The sequence below is a fragment of the Cryptotermes secundus genome, unplaced genomic scaffold (genome assembly GCF_002891405.2).
Source record: "Cryptotermes secundus unplaced genomic scaffold, Csec_1.0 scaffold546, whole genome shotgun sequence".
NCBI lineage: Eukaryota > Metazoa > Arthropoda > Insecta > Blattodea > Kalotermitidae > Cryptotermes > Cryptotermes secundus.
In genome coordinates, this window is record NW_019734970.1 from 82,798 (window position 1) to 96,863 (window position 14,066).

At 39.0% G+C, this 14,066-nt stretch overlaps 2 protein-coding genes across 2 annotated transcripts in view; one reads left to right on the top strand and one right to left on the bottom strand.

Annotated features, from left to right (window-relative positions):
* Nucleotides 1-14,066, bottom strand: part of LOC111869094 (pre-mRNA-splicing factor ATP-dependent RNA helicase PRP16) — a 53,734-nt gene that overhangs the window by 29,277 nt on the left and 10,391 nt on the right. The window contains exons 8-10 of the mRNA XM_023860311.2: nt 12,313-12,633; nt 11,930-12,172; nt 10,985-11,131 (exon numbers count right to left, since the gene is read on the bottom strand). Of these exons, the coding sequence (XP_023716079.1) occupies nt 10,985-11,131; nt 11,930-12,172; nt 12,313-12,633 (711 nt within the window). The remainder of the gene's footprint in view (nt 1-10,984; nt 11,132-11,929; nt 12,173-12,312; nt 12,634-14,066) is intronic.
* On the top strand, nt 303-9,493 carry LOC111869095. The gene is made up of 4 exons (XM_023860312.2): nt 303-576; nt 4,115-4,290; nt 7,268-7,366; nt 8,487-9,493. Exons 1-4 carry the CDS (start codon nt 324-326, stop codon nt 8,577-8,579), a joined length of 621 nt encoding a protein of 206 aa, XP_023716080.1. The 5' UTR covers nt 303-323; the 3' UTR covers nt 8,580-9,493.

Below are 14,066 nucleotides of genomic sequence, written 5' to 3' on the forward strand. Positions count from 1 at the left end.
CTCTGCCACAAGGATAAACCAGTTAATACTCTTCAGTGAAACAAATAGTATAGTTACATGTAGTAACCATACAATTCTAAAGGGTTCATATTATTATAATTTTTACATAACAATTAATTTGTTCAAGCTCAATTGCAGAAAGTTTATGCGTCATAAATAAATACCTTGAACAAGTTGTACAAAACAAAAGACAACCTTAATCAAGAAAGAACACCTGGAAAATCTGAAACACTGTTGAACAATACCGCCACATCCATGTTAATTGAAATTAGCATCTACCACATAATTTATATCGGCACATACAGTTGTCCTCAGCAACGGTGATGAAAGTCAAAAGCATAAGTGGCATTCAGGCTCAAGTTTATGTGGCAGTTACAAATACCTGTTTAATGGCAGGGAGGGCTGATACTACAAAACAAATTGGCAGTTTGAAGTTTACTGTCATGACAGTATCCAAATGGCTAGAAGAATCCGAGAAATCTGTCTTCTGCAATGTGATGGAAACAGGAGACATCCTGGAGGTGGAGCACAAAGACCTTCATCACTGGGGAATTGGTATCAGAACAACAGCATCAAGTAAGTGCACGAACAATAAAATGTTTGAAGTAGACAGTTTGGTTTCTGGATGAAATAATTAAAATGTGGATCTTTACCTTTATCCTTTCTAGGTGCATAAAGACCAGAATTTCTAAAGACATGTAGTTGTACAGCCTATTGTATTTTAATAACTAACTCCATAAAATAGGGTCATCCTCAGGAAGCGAACAGTCGACCAGCTAGTCGAAAAATTTGCTGTTTCACACACAAGTTAAGTCTCATTTTCACAAGGTCCCACCAGTGGTCCTCATCCTGAGCCACACAAATCCATATCACATTCATCCTCCCTGATCTGATGATGTGAACAATATTTTGTGAAACGTACAAATTATGAAGATCCTTATGTACTTCTCGTCTGACTCCAGTTACACCCTCTCTCCTGGTTTCAAACATGCTAAAGCCAGAAGGTTGCGGGATCAAATCCTGAATATTCTTGGGGGTAAAGGGCAGCCAGCACGTAAGGCTGACAACCTTACCGCCATCTGTGAGCTCATTGTCTAGAAAATGTGGGAACCTCAACTTCTCACAACCCTATGGTCCTCCACAGCCTATTACAAGGATACCTTTACTTACTTACTTACTTACAATTCTCAAACACACACAATCTATGTTCTTCCCACAGTGTGTGTGAGATGAAGTTTCACAACCACACAAAAAACAGTTAAAATTCAATCTTTACATTTTTAGAAAACAGACAAAGAGACAAAATGTTCTAAACTGAATGTTAGCAAGCATTTCCCAAATTTAACATATAGCATATTTTCGTACACATGTATGAATCTGGATAGGGGAGAACTCCATTTATGTACTGTCACATATAAGAAACTTCAGTGATCTCTGTGAGCGTTCAGAAGATCACTGTTGGTTGCTGAACACGTAAGATAAGAAACAAGTTATTCCTACACTCAAGACTGTAAAATTTAAAGTATGTCACCTATATACACTACATATAATTATTTTAAGTGCATAATAAGAACTGAGATGGCTTCTGAATGAGATGTAAGTACTGTGCTCTAAAAGGGGAACTAATCAAATACATATTCTCCATTGATTCTAACAGTGCAATAAGAGAAGGTAAAGTTGTCCCTGTGCTTATCTAATTAAGCACTAGGCCATGAAGGGGTATGGGAGAGTGGATGTACAGATCCACGTTTTCTTGACCTCAGCACTAGCTGGAGGTGAGTGGTCAGCTTCACACCCCTGCTGCTTCACCCCATGGGGAAAGAGTCCCAAGTACCCATTGGATAGGAGGCTGTGTGGGCCACAGAGCCGGTTTGGATGACACGATAGAAAGAAAATTCTTGCCCCTACCGGGACTCATACTCCAACTCCTTGGTCATCAAACCCACAGCCAGTTGCTATACCAATTGCACTATCCCGGCTCTTAACAGTGCAATATAAAAAATATTCATGTTGAAAAAAAAGTTGGTTATCAGCATAAGTTACTGGAAATAAACAATAATCAAAAAATGATAAAAGAAAAAGACATCTAAACACTGTAAGATTTGAGGTTCTTACAGCAAAGACGATGAAAGTTGCTGTCTCTGGGGATACAATGCCATGAAATCTGGTAGACTGCTACCAGTGTTTATAGAAATATACAGCATCCATGTTCAGGGTAGTCTATGCTTAAGAAGGAGACAGCATGTTCCTCCAAAAGACAGTAACAGACTCTAAACATTAACTCATTAGTGTGGGTTTTTTTTTTCTGTGGCGCTACAGCCCCAATTTTGGGTCTAGGCCTACCTCCATGAAACTCTCCGTTTCACTTCAGTTTACTAGATCTTAGACATTTGGTAGGACTCCTTGGGCGAGTGATCAGCTCGTCGCAAGGCCTCTACCTGTACACAAACACAGAAAAACGCACACAAACATCCATGCCCTGAGTGGGATTTGAACCCACGATCCCGGCTTCCAAGCGAGCGAAGACAGTGCATGCCTTAGACCGCTCGGCTGCCGTGACCCATTAGTGTGGGTTAATTGGTGTCAAATTAAGAACCCCATACCTTTCGCCTAATTAGTAAGTAAAAAGAGTCTTTTTTAACAAACAAGGAATTTTATACACATAAGGGAACAAATCTCACTCCAGTGGATCTCTGTCTTCATTTGTCTGTGATTCTTTCAGGGGTATATAAGTACGTTGAACATTCTCAGGTACTGACTGATACATGATTGACTCCTGCATTTCACAGATCTTCAACTGCCTAGGTTAGGTAACATCAAACATACAGATGACGGTGAATGATGAACAGAATGTGGAGAGAAGCAGATATGACCTCTAATCACTATCCCAGTATATGTCTGGTGGGAATGAGTAAAACCACAGAAATTTTGATCAAGATATCCGGTCTCTTGGTAAAATTTAAACCCAGAAAGACTCAAATACAAATCACATATTCACAAGATCTAATTTTATGTATTCAGACACATACCTCAATACATACAACCACATATTATTGATTACATCAGCCTATTTTGGTTAATTCAGAAATTAAAATACAAGTACGGTATGTCTAGTATTACCAAGTTTCTGGTCTTTATCCTTTTTCTATTATTCCAAACATAACACAAAGTTTCAGAAAGAGACCCAGTTTCTGAGACATACTATTCTGTTCAGAATACCAGAGGGCAGATGAAGTCCATCAACCCAGAAATACTGATATTATATTTAAGCATCCTGTTGCACTATACAGTTCTATATGTAATAATACAAATTCCGTCATAAATGCAGAATTTATTTCGTTGTAGCTCTTTGTCTTTTCTTTCTCTACACTACATGTTTCGGCTGTAACTGGCCATCATCAGGTGTATTTTTCACTATGTAGCTGTCACACTGCACATAATCCAAAATCTAAAACACCAGCCTGTCAGTTTTGTGTAAAATCTCGCCAAAATATGCTCTTCAATTCGATTTTAAATTTTAAATTTGAATTCTAAAATCAAATTGATGAGCGTATGTTGGCAAGATTTTACACAAAACTGACAGGCTGGTGTTTTAGATTTTGGATTATGTGCAGTGTGACAGCTACATAGTGAAAAATACACCTGATGATGGCCAGTTACGGCCGAAACATGTAGTGTAGAGAAAGAAAAGACAAAGAACTACAACGAAATAAATTGTGCATTCATGACGGAATTTGTATTATTACANCGCCAAAATATGCTCTTCAATTCGATTTTAAATTTTAAATTTGAATTCTAAAATCAAATTGATGAGCGTATGTTGGCAAGATTTTACACAAAACTGACAGGCTGGTGTTTTAGATTTTGGATTATGTGCAGTGTGACAGCTACATAGTGAAAAATACACCTGATGAAGGCCAGTTACGGCCGAAACATGTAGTGTAGAGAAAGAAAAGACAAAGAACTACAACCAAATAAACTGTTGCATTCACGACGGCATTTGTATTATTACATATAGCAGAAATACTGACATCAACAGGCCTCTTATAATGTAGTACAGCACAGTATGCTATACCACAGTACAGACAGTAAATTACACATTTTAATCTTGTAGGGAGCACAGGTGCCGAAGGAATCCAAATCGTAAGCTACAGACCCAATGAGGGCAAAGTCATACAGGAGAAACTAGAGAAATTCTGGGTGCCCGACAGCCGGATACGAATCAACAACAAAAGCGATAGAACTATGGCATATCATAACGAAGAAGAGATCAAGCAACAGGTGGCATATGTAGGTAGACTATGTTGTTTATTTCTTTAACCCACTGTGTACTGATAATAAGCTCGACATTCGATCCTCAGTGGAAAGCCAAACCATTATATATCAAGTCTGGTTTCATCTTCTTGGACATGCAAATAAGATTCCAAGGTTACTTAAAGTCCCAGGTGGTTAAGAATGTTACTTCTTTTCGCTCTTCATATTCATACCCGGTTGTAGTGTTATGAATGAAATACAAAGCCCAGCAAAACCCAGATTTAGCGATATCCTGTACTTATTGAATATTTTTATAGTTCCAACCAAAGCAAAATATAAACAATGTATTATTTTCCTATATTTCATGAATTTAAATTTAGTAAATGACCAGCATTTAATATAAGAAATATGTGACTTTGCAGAACTCGTATCTTAACTTAGAGTGATTGTGGCTGAAACAGTAATCAATATTCATATTACTCTCTGCAGAAAACATTACTGTACAGCTTTGCACTCCACACATCATTAACTACTTTAGAAAATAATTTTATATCTTTAATTAAACAACTACACTTATCTGTGGAGAAACACTTTTCTTAACTACTTCAGAAATGATTTTATAACAATTACGAACATCTTAAAAGAAGATGAACAGTTTCTTGACATAATTTTTCATAATTACCATTAAGTGAAAACCCTGGTTCAGTTTAGGAAATGCCCCTCCTCTCGGATTCATGAAAGATGTCGCTGTATGCACATTCAAAATGAACTGGATAATGTAGCAGGTCATTCCAAAAAATTATAAACAATACAATCACTAATAAGGGAGCCAGGATAGCACAGTCGGTATAGCAACTGGCTACAGGCTGGATGACTGAGGATTCAGAGTTTGTGTCCCAGTAGGGTCAAGAATTTTCTCTTCTCCACATCGTCCAGACCAGCTCTGGGGCCCTCCAAGCCTCCTATCCAAAGGGTACTGGAGGCTCTTTCCTCATGGATAAAGCAGCCAGGGTGTGAAGTTGACCACTCACCTCCAGCTAGTGCCAAGGTCAAGAAAATGTGGATCTATACATCCGCTCCCCCATATGCCTTCATGGTACAGTACTTAATTAGTTGAGCAGAAGGGCAAATTTACCTGTTTTGCAATCATTACTATGCAAAACAATGGCAAGTTATAAGTCAGGTTCTATACTGCAATAACTATCAGCATTGGTACTAGAGGTACACTTATTTCACAACATCACTCTGTTTATGTGTTTATTGTGTACATTTCTGATAAATGAGTAATGTAATACCTTTGCATTCTATCTAATGTCAGCCCTGCCAAGTGCTTAATAACGCATATGGGCTTACACAAGTTATCTTATCATGTCACTCAACACATAAGTTTATCTTGACTGTAATTATACAGAATGTGAAAGTATATAATTCATACTTAATGAGTGCATTTGTAATTTAAGCTAATGAAAAAAAATTTATCTTCATGGCAAGAAATAAGGCTTCCGGTGTGAACGAGTTGCTAGTTCATTACGTTCATCATCATACGTCAGTGCGCAAGATGGCTCAGGCTGTAATGTTTCTGACTTGTGCACAGAAGATGCCCATTATAACCACGGACAAGACACCGACTATCCTCAAGGTTTAGTGGGGCTCTTCAGTCCTGTCAGACAAATGTCAGGACAGCAGCCAGAAATAGGCCACAATCACTTCCTTTCACCCTGTTTCCAATTCATCAATTGTCTTACTATTCACTATTATAGTGTGTTGTTAAATAAATCATAAATACAGAAACAAATGAACTAATCACCCACTAAAAGTTCCCACCACTGCAGTCATCTTCAGACACACCCTTTTCCATTCTTCTAAATACTTGCATAACACTCCTCTTTTAAGCCTACCCACCTTCCTGTAGCATCTTACATACTCATACACACATAGGATGTCCCAGGTGGAAAGGCCAATATTCTGGGAGTTCACAGTATTGATCATTCTACAATAGATCACTGTTGGTTGGAGTGCAGGAACCAGATTGTGGCCCACCCCCCATACATATACATATATATATATATACACACACACATACATACATACATACATACATACATACATCAGTCATTCTAAACAAAAAGTGTACGTGTACATGTGTCTCTTCCGAACGGTTTCGAGATAGAGCTACTTCACTGTACAGTTCCAAAATTGTTGACAAGAAAGAGATATTACGTACTGTTTCTAATGCTGGTATTTATTGTTCAAGTGATAAAATTGGTACAGTTTACCTAGTATAATACATTTTCAAAATCTCCACCATCAAGATCAATTCACTTTGCAACTCGTGTGAGGAGTGAGCATATGGCGTGTTGCTCGTCTGTACACTGTACAGTGAAACAGCTCTATCTTGGAAACCATTCAGAATAGGACACGTGTACACATACAATTTTTTGCTTAGGATGACCAATACTATGACCTCTAAGAATGTTGAGCTTTCCTCCTGGGACATCCTGAATAACATGCACACAGAGCATTATATTCAGTGTACTGTAAGCAGAGGGGCAGTTTTAATAAATAAAAAAAAAAAAAAAAAAAAAAAAAAAGCTAAGGCAATCTGGCATACTGTTCAAGTGAAAGAAATGGCCATCACTGGTTATGCTGATTTGTCCTATCTTCACTTTTCCTACAGTTAATTTTTAGCAAATGACTTATGCCTACAAAAGAGAATTCTAATATTACAGCAAATAATTTTGTATCCTGCCTGATTTTCATGCAATATAATTTTTTAAGTCTCACACCTCTTGACCTCAGGTTACTCAGCCAATGCTTGAATTAACTGCCTTTAATAGCAACGGGGCACTGCCTAGCCTCTGCAATAATGATCTGTACTTCTAACGTGCACCACATTGAAAAGCTGGAGAAACATCAGTTCACCTGATAGATCTGACAAGCTGAGGTCACAGCTTCATTCTACAGATCTGTTATGTTCATGGAAAGCAACAGTGACTGTCACTTCTTGTTTCAGGCACTCAGACATCATAAAAAGCAGAAGTGGCACAACAGTGAACATTTTGCTCACTGGTGTCGACATGGTAAAAAAGCTGGGACTACAAAGGAGAGAAATGTAAGTTTGCATTCCATTATAATTCCATAATCTGGTCATAAAACCAATCACTCACAGTCTATTTGTGCTTCAGAATTGTTCTTCACAGGCCACAAAATTTGAGACATGGCTCTTGTTCTCAACTGTTTCAACTCATCATGCTTAGCCTGTGTAGGTGACACTGTGTTATTAAAAAAACAAAACTTGATACAAGCCACCCACCCTTTATCCCAAGGAAGATTCCTGGTACTCATTTCTGTTAGAGGCTGAGTTGACCCTGGGGCCATATTGCAACTGCAAGGATTAGGTCAACTGAAAAAATCCAATGACCTCATCGGGAATTGAATCCATGACTTTCCAGCTTGCAGCATAGTGCCTCAACCAACTACACTACCGCATGCCCCCAGCAGTCTTTGAGTCCTGCATCCTATGCTTAGAATCCAGTACCTAGCAACAACTAGTACTATGGTCCTGGAGTCAACTCAGCCTCTAATAGAAATGAGTACCAGGAATCTTCATGGGGGGTAAAGGGCAGCAGGTGCGTAAGGCTGACCTCACCAACATCTGTGAGCCAACTGTCTAGAAAATGTGTGAGCCTCAACATCTTACACCCCTATGGGCCTCCACTGCCTGTTACAGGGATAGCTTTACCTTTACCTTAGTTGTAGTGATCTACAGAGCACAAATCAGTGTGATTATTACAGGTTTCTTTTTAATTGCTAGTGGGGTGGGACTAAGTCCCTTGAACTGCGTCCACTTCTGGCCTATTGTACCAGCCCAATGATATGTGACGGTGATTGTGGAGCAACTGGTGGAATGAAGATTGGCAGGGGAACCAAAGTACTCAGAGAATACCTGCCCCAGCGCCACTTTGACCACCACAAATCCCACTTGACAGACCCAGGATTGAACCCGGGCCACTGTGGTGGGAAGCCAGCGACTAACCGCTTGAGCTATGGGATTATTATGGTTACTTGTAGTTATGATTTATAAGCGTTCAATAAATCCAAATATCAATCCAAACTCGGTGTCTAGTCAATAATATGTGACAATTAAGCCTGAAATTATTAGTGGAGTACTTCAAACTTCTGAGAAGCTTCAAGCAACATATAATAATTGTCTCTCCTCTCCATGTTGTCAGGTCAGTGATATGGCAAAATGGGGAAGCATATCAGCCAGTGCGGGAGCATGGATGTTCATGAAAATCAGAAGGCAGCGACACAGTACAGAATAACAACGGTCCAATCACTTCTTTACTATACAGGACTGGACCCACCTCAGCATGTCTTTTGTTAATTCAGTGGCATATTTTACTGTATTCAAAGCTCCTAATTAATTTAAAGATATTTACTCAGCAGGATACTGTAGAGTCAACTTTAAATTGGAAGGTAGTGAGAATCTCAGCTCAATTAAATGCTCTCACTGACAGAACATTTTTGGATTTCCTTAGTCCCTCCATATGAATACCAGGACAGTATCTTGAATAGGCCAAGACAGCCTCCTTCCAAATATTTACACAGACCAGTGTAAAACAACATAAGAATCATTTAATCTGTAATACGATCTTAAAACAACTGCATCAAAATGATGACAAAACTTCCACAGAGATATGCTATATCCCCCGCCTCTTCCATTAACAGACTTTCGTCTGTGGATACTTCATGGCTCTCAAAGTCATCAACTTCACAAAAACTACTTAATGTCCTGCATCTGTTCAATATGCCAAAGGGTGATCAACAAATGTTACAATGTAGCATATATGATAACATACAAAAATAAGAAAATAATCACTTTTTATGTATATAGTGTGGCATTACATATTTGCCAGAATTTGTAGGCATACTCTACAGGTCATCTCAGGCAAAGAAATTCTCTAAATCAACAGTTTGAACCACCGCCATTATCAAGTTAAGCACCAGTGTAGTGTAGTATGCTAGCACCACTAATCTGATTATTTTATTCAGCTGTTGTAGTTGTTTCTAACTGTGCAGTGTTTGTTAAATTCCTTTCACGCTTCACCCTCCCCAGAGGTGCCCATCACAGACATATTCACTGTACTAAAGCTATGAGAATCACTAACATTGTTACTGGTATCACTGACAAGAATGAATGATGTAACTAATTTCAATAAAGTATTTTCTAGACACACTGTGTTATACCCCTACATTTCTATTTATACAAGGTGCATTCCAAAAGTAAGTTCCATGTGCTTTCTGTTACAAATTCAAATACTTTCCTTGAATGATCGAGAAAAGTGACAAAAAGTATTCGACTATTTGTGGACGAGATTAATTTTAACGTACAAATGGACCTCGTGGTACAGACATATGCCACAGCAGGGAAAAATTACATTGGACACTGGTTCTTAAAAGATTAAACTATGTGACCACTTCACAAGAAAAAGCAAAATTACATGAAGTTATTTTACAGATTCGTTTATGTGGTAATTTCAGAACATTCTGGGACAGAAGGAAATACAGTGACAATATAACAAATACGCTGAAGCCTGCTCAATCATGGCATATATATATTCTTCGCAATACAACAATAGTTTGAGGCAAGTGGGTCCCAAGACTTCTTAGTGCCTCCAGAGTCAAGATATGGCTCTTGTCCTGGGACTTTCTGTAGCTATTATGTATGTAGGATTTGAGGTTCTCACAGCAGTGGTTATGAAGAGTACTCTCTTCTGGGATATAGCGCTGTGTAGGATATGAGGTTCTCACAGCATTGGTTATGAAGAGTTCTCTCTTCTGGGATGTAGCACTGTGTAGGATCTGAGGTTCTCACAGCGGTGGTTATGAAGAGTTCTGTCTTCTGGGATATATCGCTATGTAGGGACTGAGGTTCTCACAGCAGTGGTTATGAAGAATTCTGTCTTCTGGGATGTAGCGCTGTGTAGGATCTGAGGTTCTCACAGCGGTGGTTATGAAGAGTTCTGTCTTCTGGGATGTAGCGCTGTGTAGGATCTGAGGTTCTCACAGCGGTCATTATGAAGAGTTCTGTCTTCTGGGATATAGCGCTGCGTAGGATCTGAGGTTCTCACAGCGGTGGTTATGGAGAGTTCTGTCTTCTGGGATATAGCGCTGCGTAGGATCTGAGGGTCTCACAGCGGTGGTTATGGAGAGTTCTGTCTTCTGGGATATAGCGCTGCGTAGGATCTGAGGGTCTCACAGCGGTGGTTATGGAGAGTTCTGTCTTCTGGGATATAGCGCTGCGTAGGATCTGAGGGTCTCACAGCGGTGGTTATGGAGAGTTCTGTCTTCTGGGATATAGCGCTGTGTAGGATCTGAGGCTCTCACAGCAGTGGTTATGAAGAGTACCGTCTCCTGGGATATAGCGCTATGTAGGATCTGAGGGCTTATTCTTTGATCCTGAAGATAGAGGCAACATGTTCCTCTGAATTGTCAGCTGACTTTAAACAGACTACATGGCATTATATCCCAGAAGACAGAACTCTTCTATTACATGTTCTGAAGCAAAATTTTGAACATCTTCAAATATATATATTCTATCAAGAAAGTCGTCTTCTGGGATCTGGCNTCGCCGTGAAAACCTCAAATCTTACATATATATTACATGTATACATCTTCAGTGAGGGAAGCATGCATCTGGAATACTGAAGTTCACTTTGGTACTCACCTCCCGCAATAATCCAAACAGAACATCTGTGCTGAGAGAACGTTCATGAGCCTCGTCCATGATAATGGCACTGTAGTTGTCCAAGTCTGATTCTCGAAGGGACTCCCTCAGAAGGATACCATCAGTCATATATTTGATCATTGTTTTCTGCATAGGAAGACACAGCAGGCAATTTGGTAGCTGTTAAGTGACCCTACTCCTTAAACAATATGATGTAAAACAATTGCTTTTCATTTATTTGAAATAAAATTACTATCCATTATTCTTCACAGAAACCTAAAAATGTTGATTTCACTGTACACGGCATGAGAGATGAAGTAAGAGTGTTACCTTCTGAGGTGTGATGTGGCTGGCCACTTTCCTGATAGCTCATCTTAGTCTTTTACCCCAAAGATGGAGACACTATGTTTCTCTTTAAATTGCTTAATATTAATCATACTACATTGCATCAAATTCCAGGCACTATCCTTGCTGCTAACCGCCTTCTTGCTAGCTCTACTTATCTACAACCCTGAAGATGGAGGCCGTACATTCCTCCAAAACTTGTATTGAACTATACAGCATCATATCCCACAAGACAGCACTCTTAATAGTCACTACCATGAAAATTCCAACCCTCAGAAACTCCAGTGATATTTTATAATGACAATGCACTTATTATTACGTATTCAAAAAAAAACTGCTGGAAAAATAGAGGATACATACTCGTATGTACACATATATTTTATGTATAATTGACAACAGGATTCCTCTGAGATTGTAAAAAATTAAGATGCTGAATAAAAAACCACTGACAAGACAGGCAGGCCATGTGAGGGAAGAAAAACGAAATGGAATTGAGGAGTGGACAGTGACAAACAGACAAGAATGGGCAAGGTTTCATCATAAGACAACCCACCATGCTGGAACAATGACATATTGCCCCCCCCAAAAAAAAAAACTTACCTCTGAAGTACAATCTTCAAATCTGATGGCATAACCCACTTCCTCACCAAGATGGGTGCCCATTTCATCAGAAACTCTTTTCGCTACAGACATGGCTGCAACACGGCGAGGTTGAGTACAGCCAATCATACCATAGTGACTATAACCATCCTCATGAAGGTACTGCGTAAGCTGTGTTGTCTTGCCGCTCCCTGTCTCACCCACTATAATCACTACATTGTTCTCTCGTATCACATTTAACAGCTGCAAGCAATACAATACAATATATGCACTATAATAACTGCTGACAGAATGGTCACTAAAAAGGACTCTCTTAAACTGACCCCTGAACTAGGAACATCTAACGTCTATGACAAGCAAGGGAGCTGGGCCCCATGTCTTACCTCTTGTCTGACAGCGAAGACTGGCAGATACCTCCGCTGCTGAAGAATAGTTTTCTTCTTAGCAAACTCACTAGAAGCTTCAGCAGTTTCCTGCATGTGTTCTGCAAATTTCTGGTCCGTTTTGTAGTCTGTTTCATCATCTGCATTCACTCTTTCATCCTTCTCTTCCTCCTTCTTCTGCACACCCATGATGTTGCCGATAGTGGTTCCTGCTATCTCCCAATGCTTCTTCTGCGCCTTCTTTCTTTCCTTCTGCTCTCTGAATGCCCGAACAAGAGCCGATCCTTTCCTTGCAACCATTGCCATGTCTGATGTCGGATCCTATTCACAGTAAAACATGAACATTTCTTATGAGAGGTGAGGGTCTCACAGAGGTAACTATGAAAAATGGAATGTGGCATATGTACACTGGTAGAAGTTCATCACTGGGTTAGAGGAGCATGCTGCCTCCATCTTCGAGGTTAAAAAGTAAGGCAAGCAAAGTGCTTTCTTGGTATCTGACTTATTCTTCATCCCTGATGATGGAGGCACAACAGTCATCCAAATTACTGACAAACTTCTAAAATACAGGGTTATTCATAAGTCTGTGAAACATTTTAAAAATTCACAACAAATATATTATGCATCATATCATGGTAATTCTTACACCGACAGAGAATGAATCTCTCCAAGTCCTTTTCTTAAAGTCATTGCCTGCTAATCTCAGGGATCTTCACAACCGTATCACCACTGCTGTGGCTCTGATCAACCGTGATATGCTGACACAGGTGTGGGACGAAATGGATTAGCGCACAGATGTCTGCAAAGGTGGACACATTGAGCATTTGTGAACTATGTAGAAAAATCTTGGTAAGTTTATCTCTATTTCAGTGTAATAAAATTTGGTATCCGTAGTTTATTTATTGTAAATTTTCAGAATGTTTCAGACTTATGAATAACCCTGTACTACACAGCATCACATCATATAAGACACTATTCTTCATCAGTACTTATCCTTTCTGTCTGTTCTTTAGCCCTTCAATTCACAAGAATTTCTGGCATTTGCTGTACATCACAGAACAAGTTTTAACACTTTTATAATTTCAATATGTATAACCAAATTCAATCCACATCTGATTCATAAAAATGCATACCTCCATCATAAAATTCAATGTTGTAAGAATTCTGCTACCAATGCAATATGTTCACATTTCCTTGTTCTATACCAATTACTGTTTATTTATTTCAGCACTGCAAAAACTATTCTTTAAGAGCATAACTATAGAACTTACTAAATTATAACATGAGCTAGTTTCTGTTTTTATGTCTATTCAAAAAACAAGAGGTAATATGAAGAAAACAATATAGAAAACTCGAATGTGATCAACGAATATAAAGAAAATTTCATTAGCAGAGAACTACATTACTTGCCCAGCATAATTAATAAATGTAAAAAAAAAAAAAAAANGTGCAGGCCCATAGGGTTGTGAGACACTGAGGCTCCCAAATTATCTAGACAATCTGTTCACAAATGGTGGTGAGGTTGTCAACTTTACACACTGGCCAACCTTACTCCCAGGAAGATTCCTGATACTCATTTCTCTTAGAGGCTCAGTCTCTGAGTCTATCCCAGGGCCATAGTTCACCTGGAAGGATCAGGTCAAATGAAAAATCCAATGACCCCATCAGGAATCAAACCCACGACCTTCCAGCTTGTAGCATAAGGCCTTAATCAATTACCATACAGTGTGTCCCCAATAAATAAACATACTCAT

What these genes read in the sequence shown, in the direction of transcription:
- LOC111869095 (XM_023860312.2), top strand. Translation starts at nt 324, where the DNA reads ATGAAAGTCAAAAGCATAAGTGGCATTCAGGCTCAAGTTTATGTGGCA. An exon ending in TATCAGAACAACAGCATCAA is followed by an intron (nt 577 to 4,114) that starts GTAAGTGCACGA and finishes TTAATCTTGTAG; the next exon opens with GGAGCACAGGTGCCGAAGGA. An exon ending in TCAAGCAACAGGTGGCATAT is followed by an intron (nt 4,291 to 7,267) that starts GTAGGTAGACTA and finishes TTCTTGTTTCAG; the next exon opens with GCACTCAGACATCATAAAAA.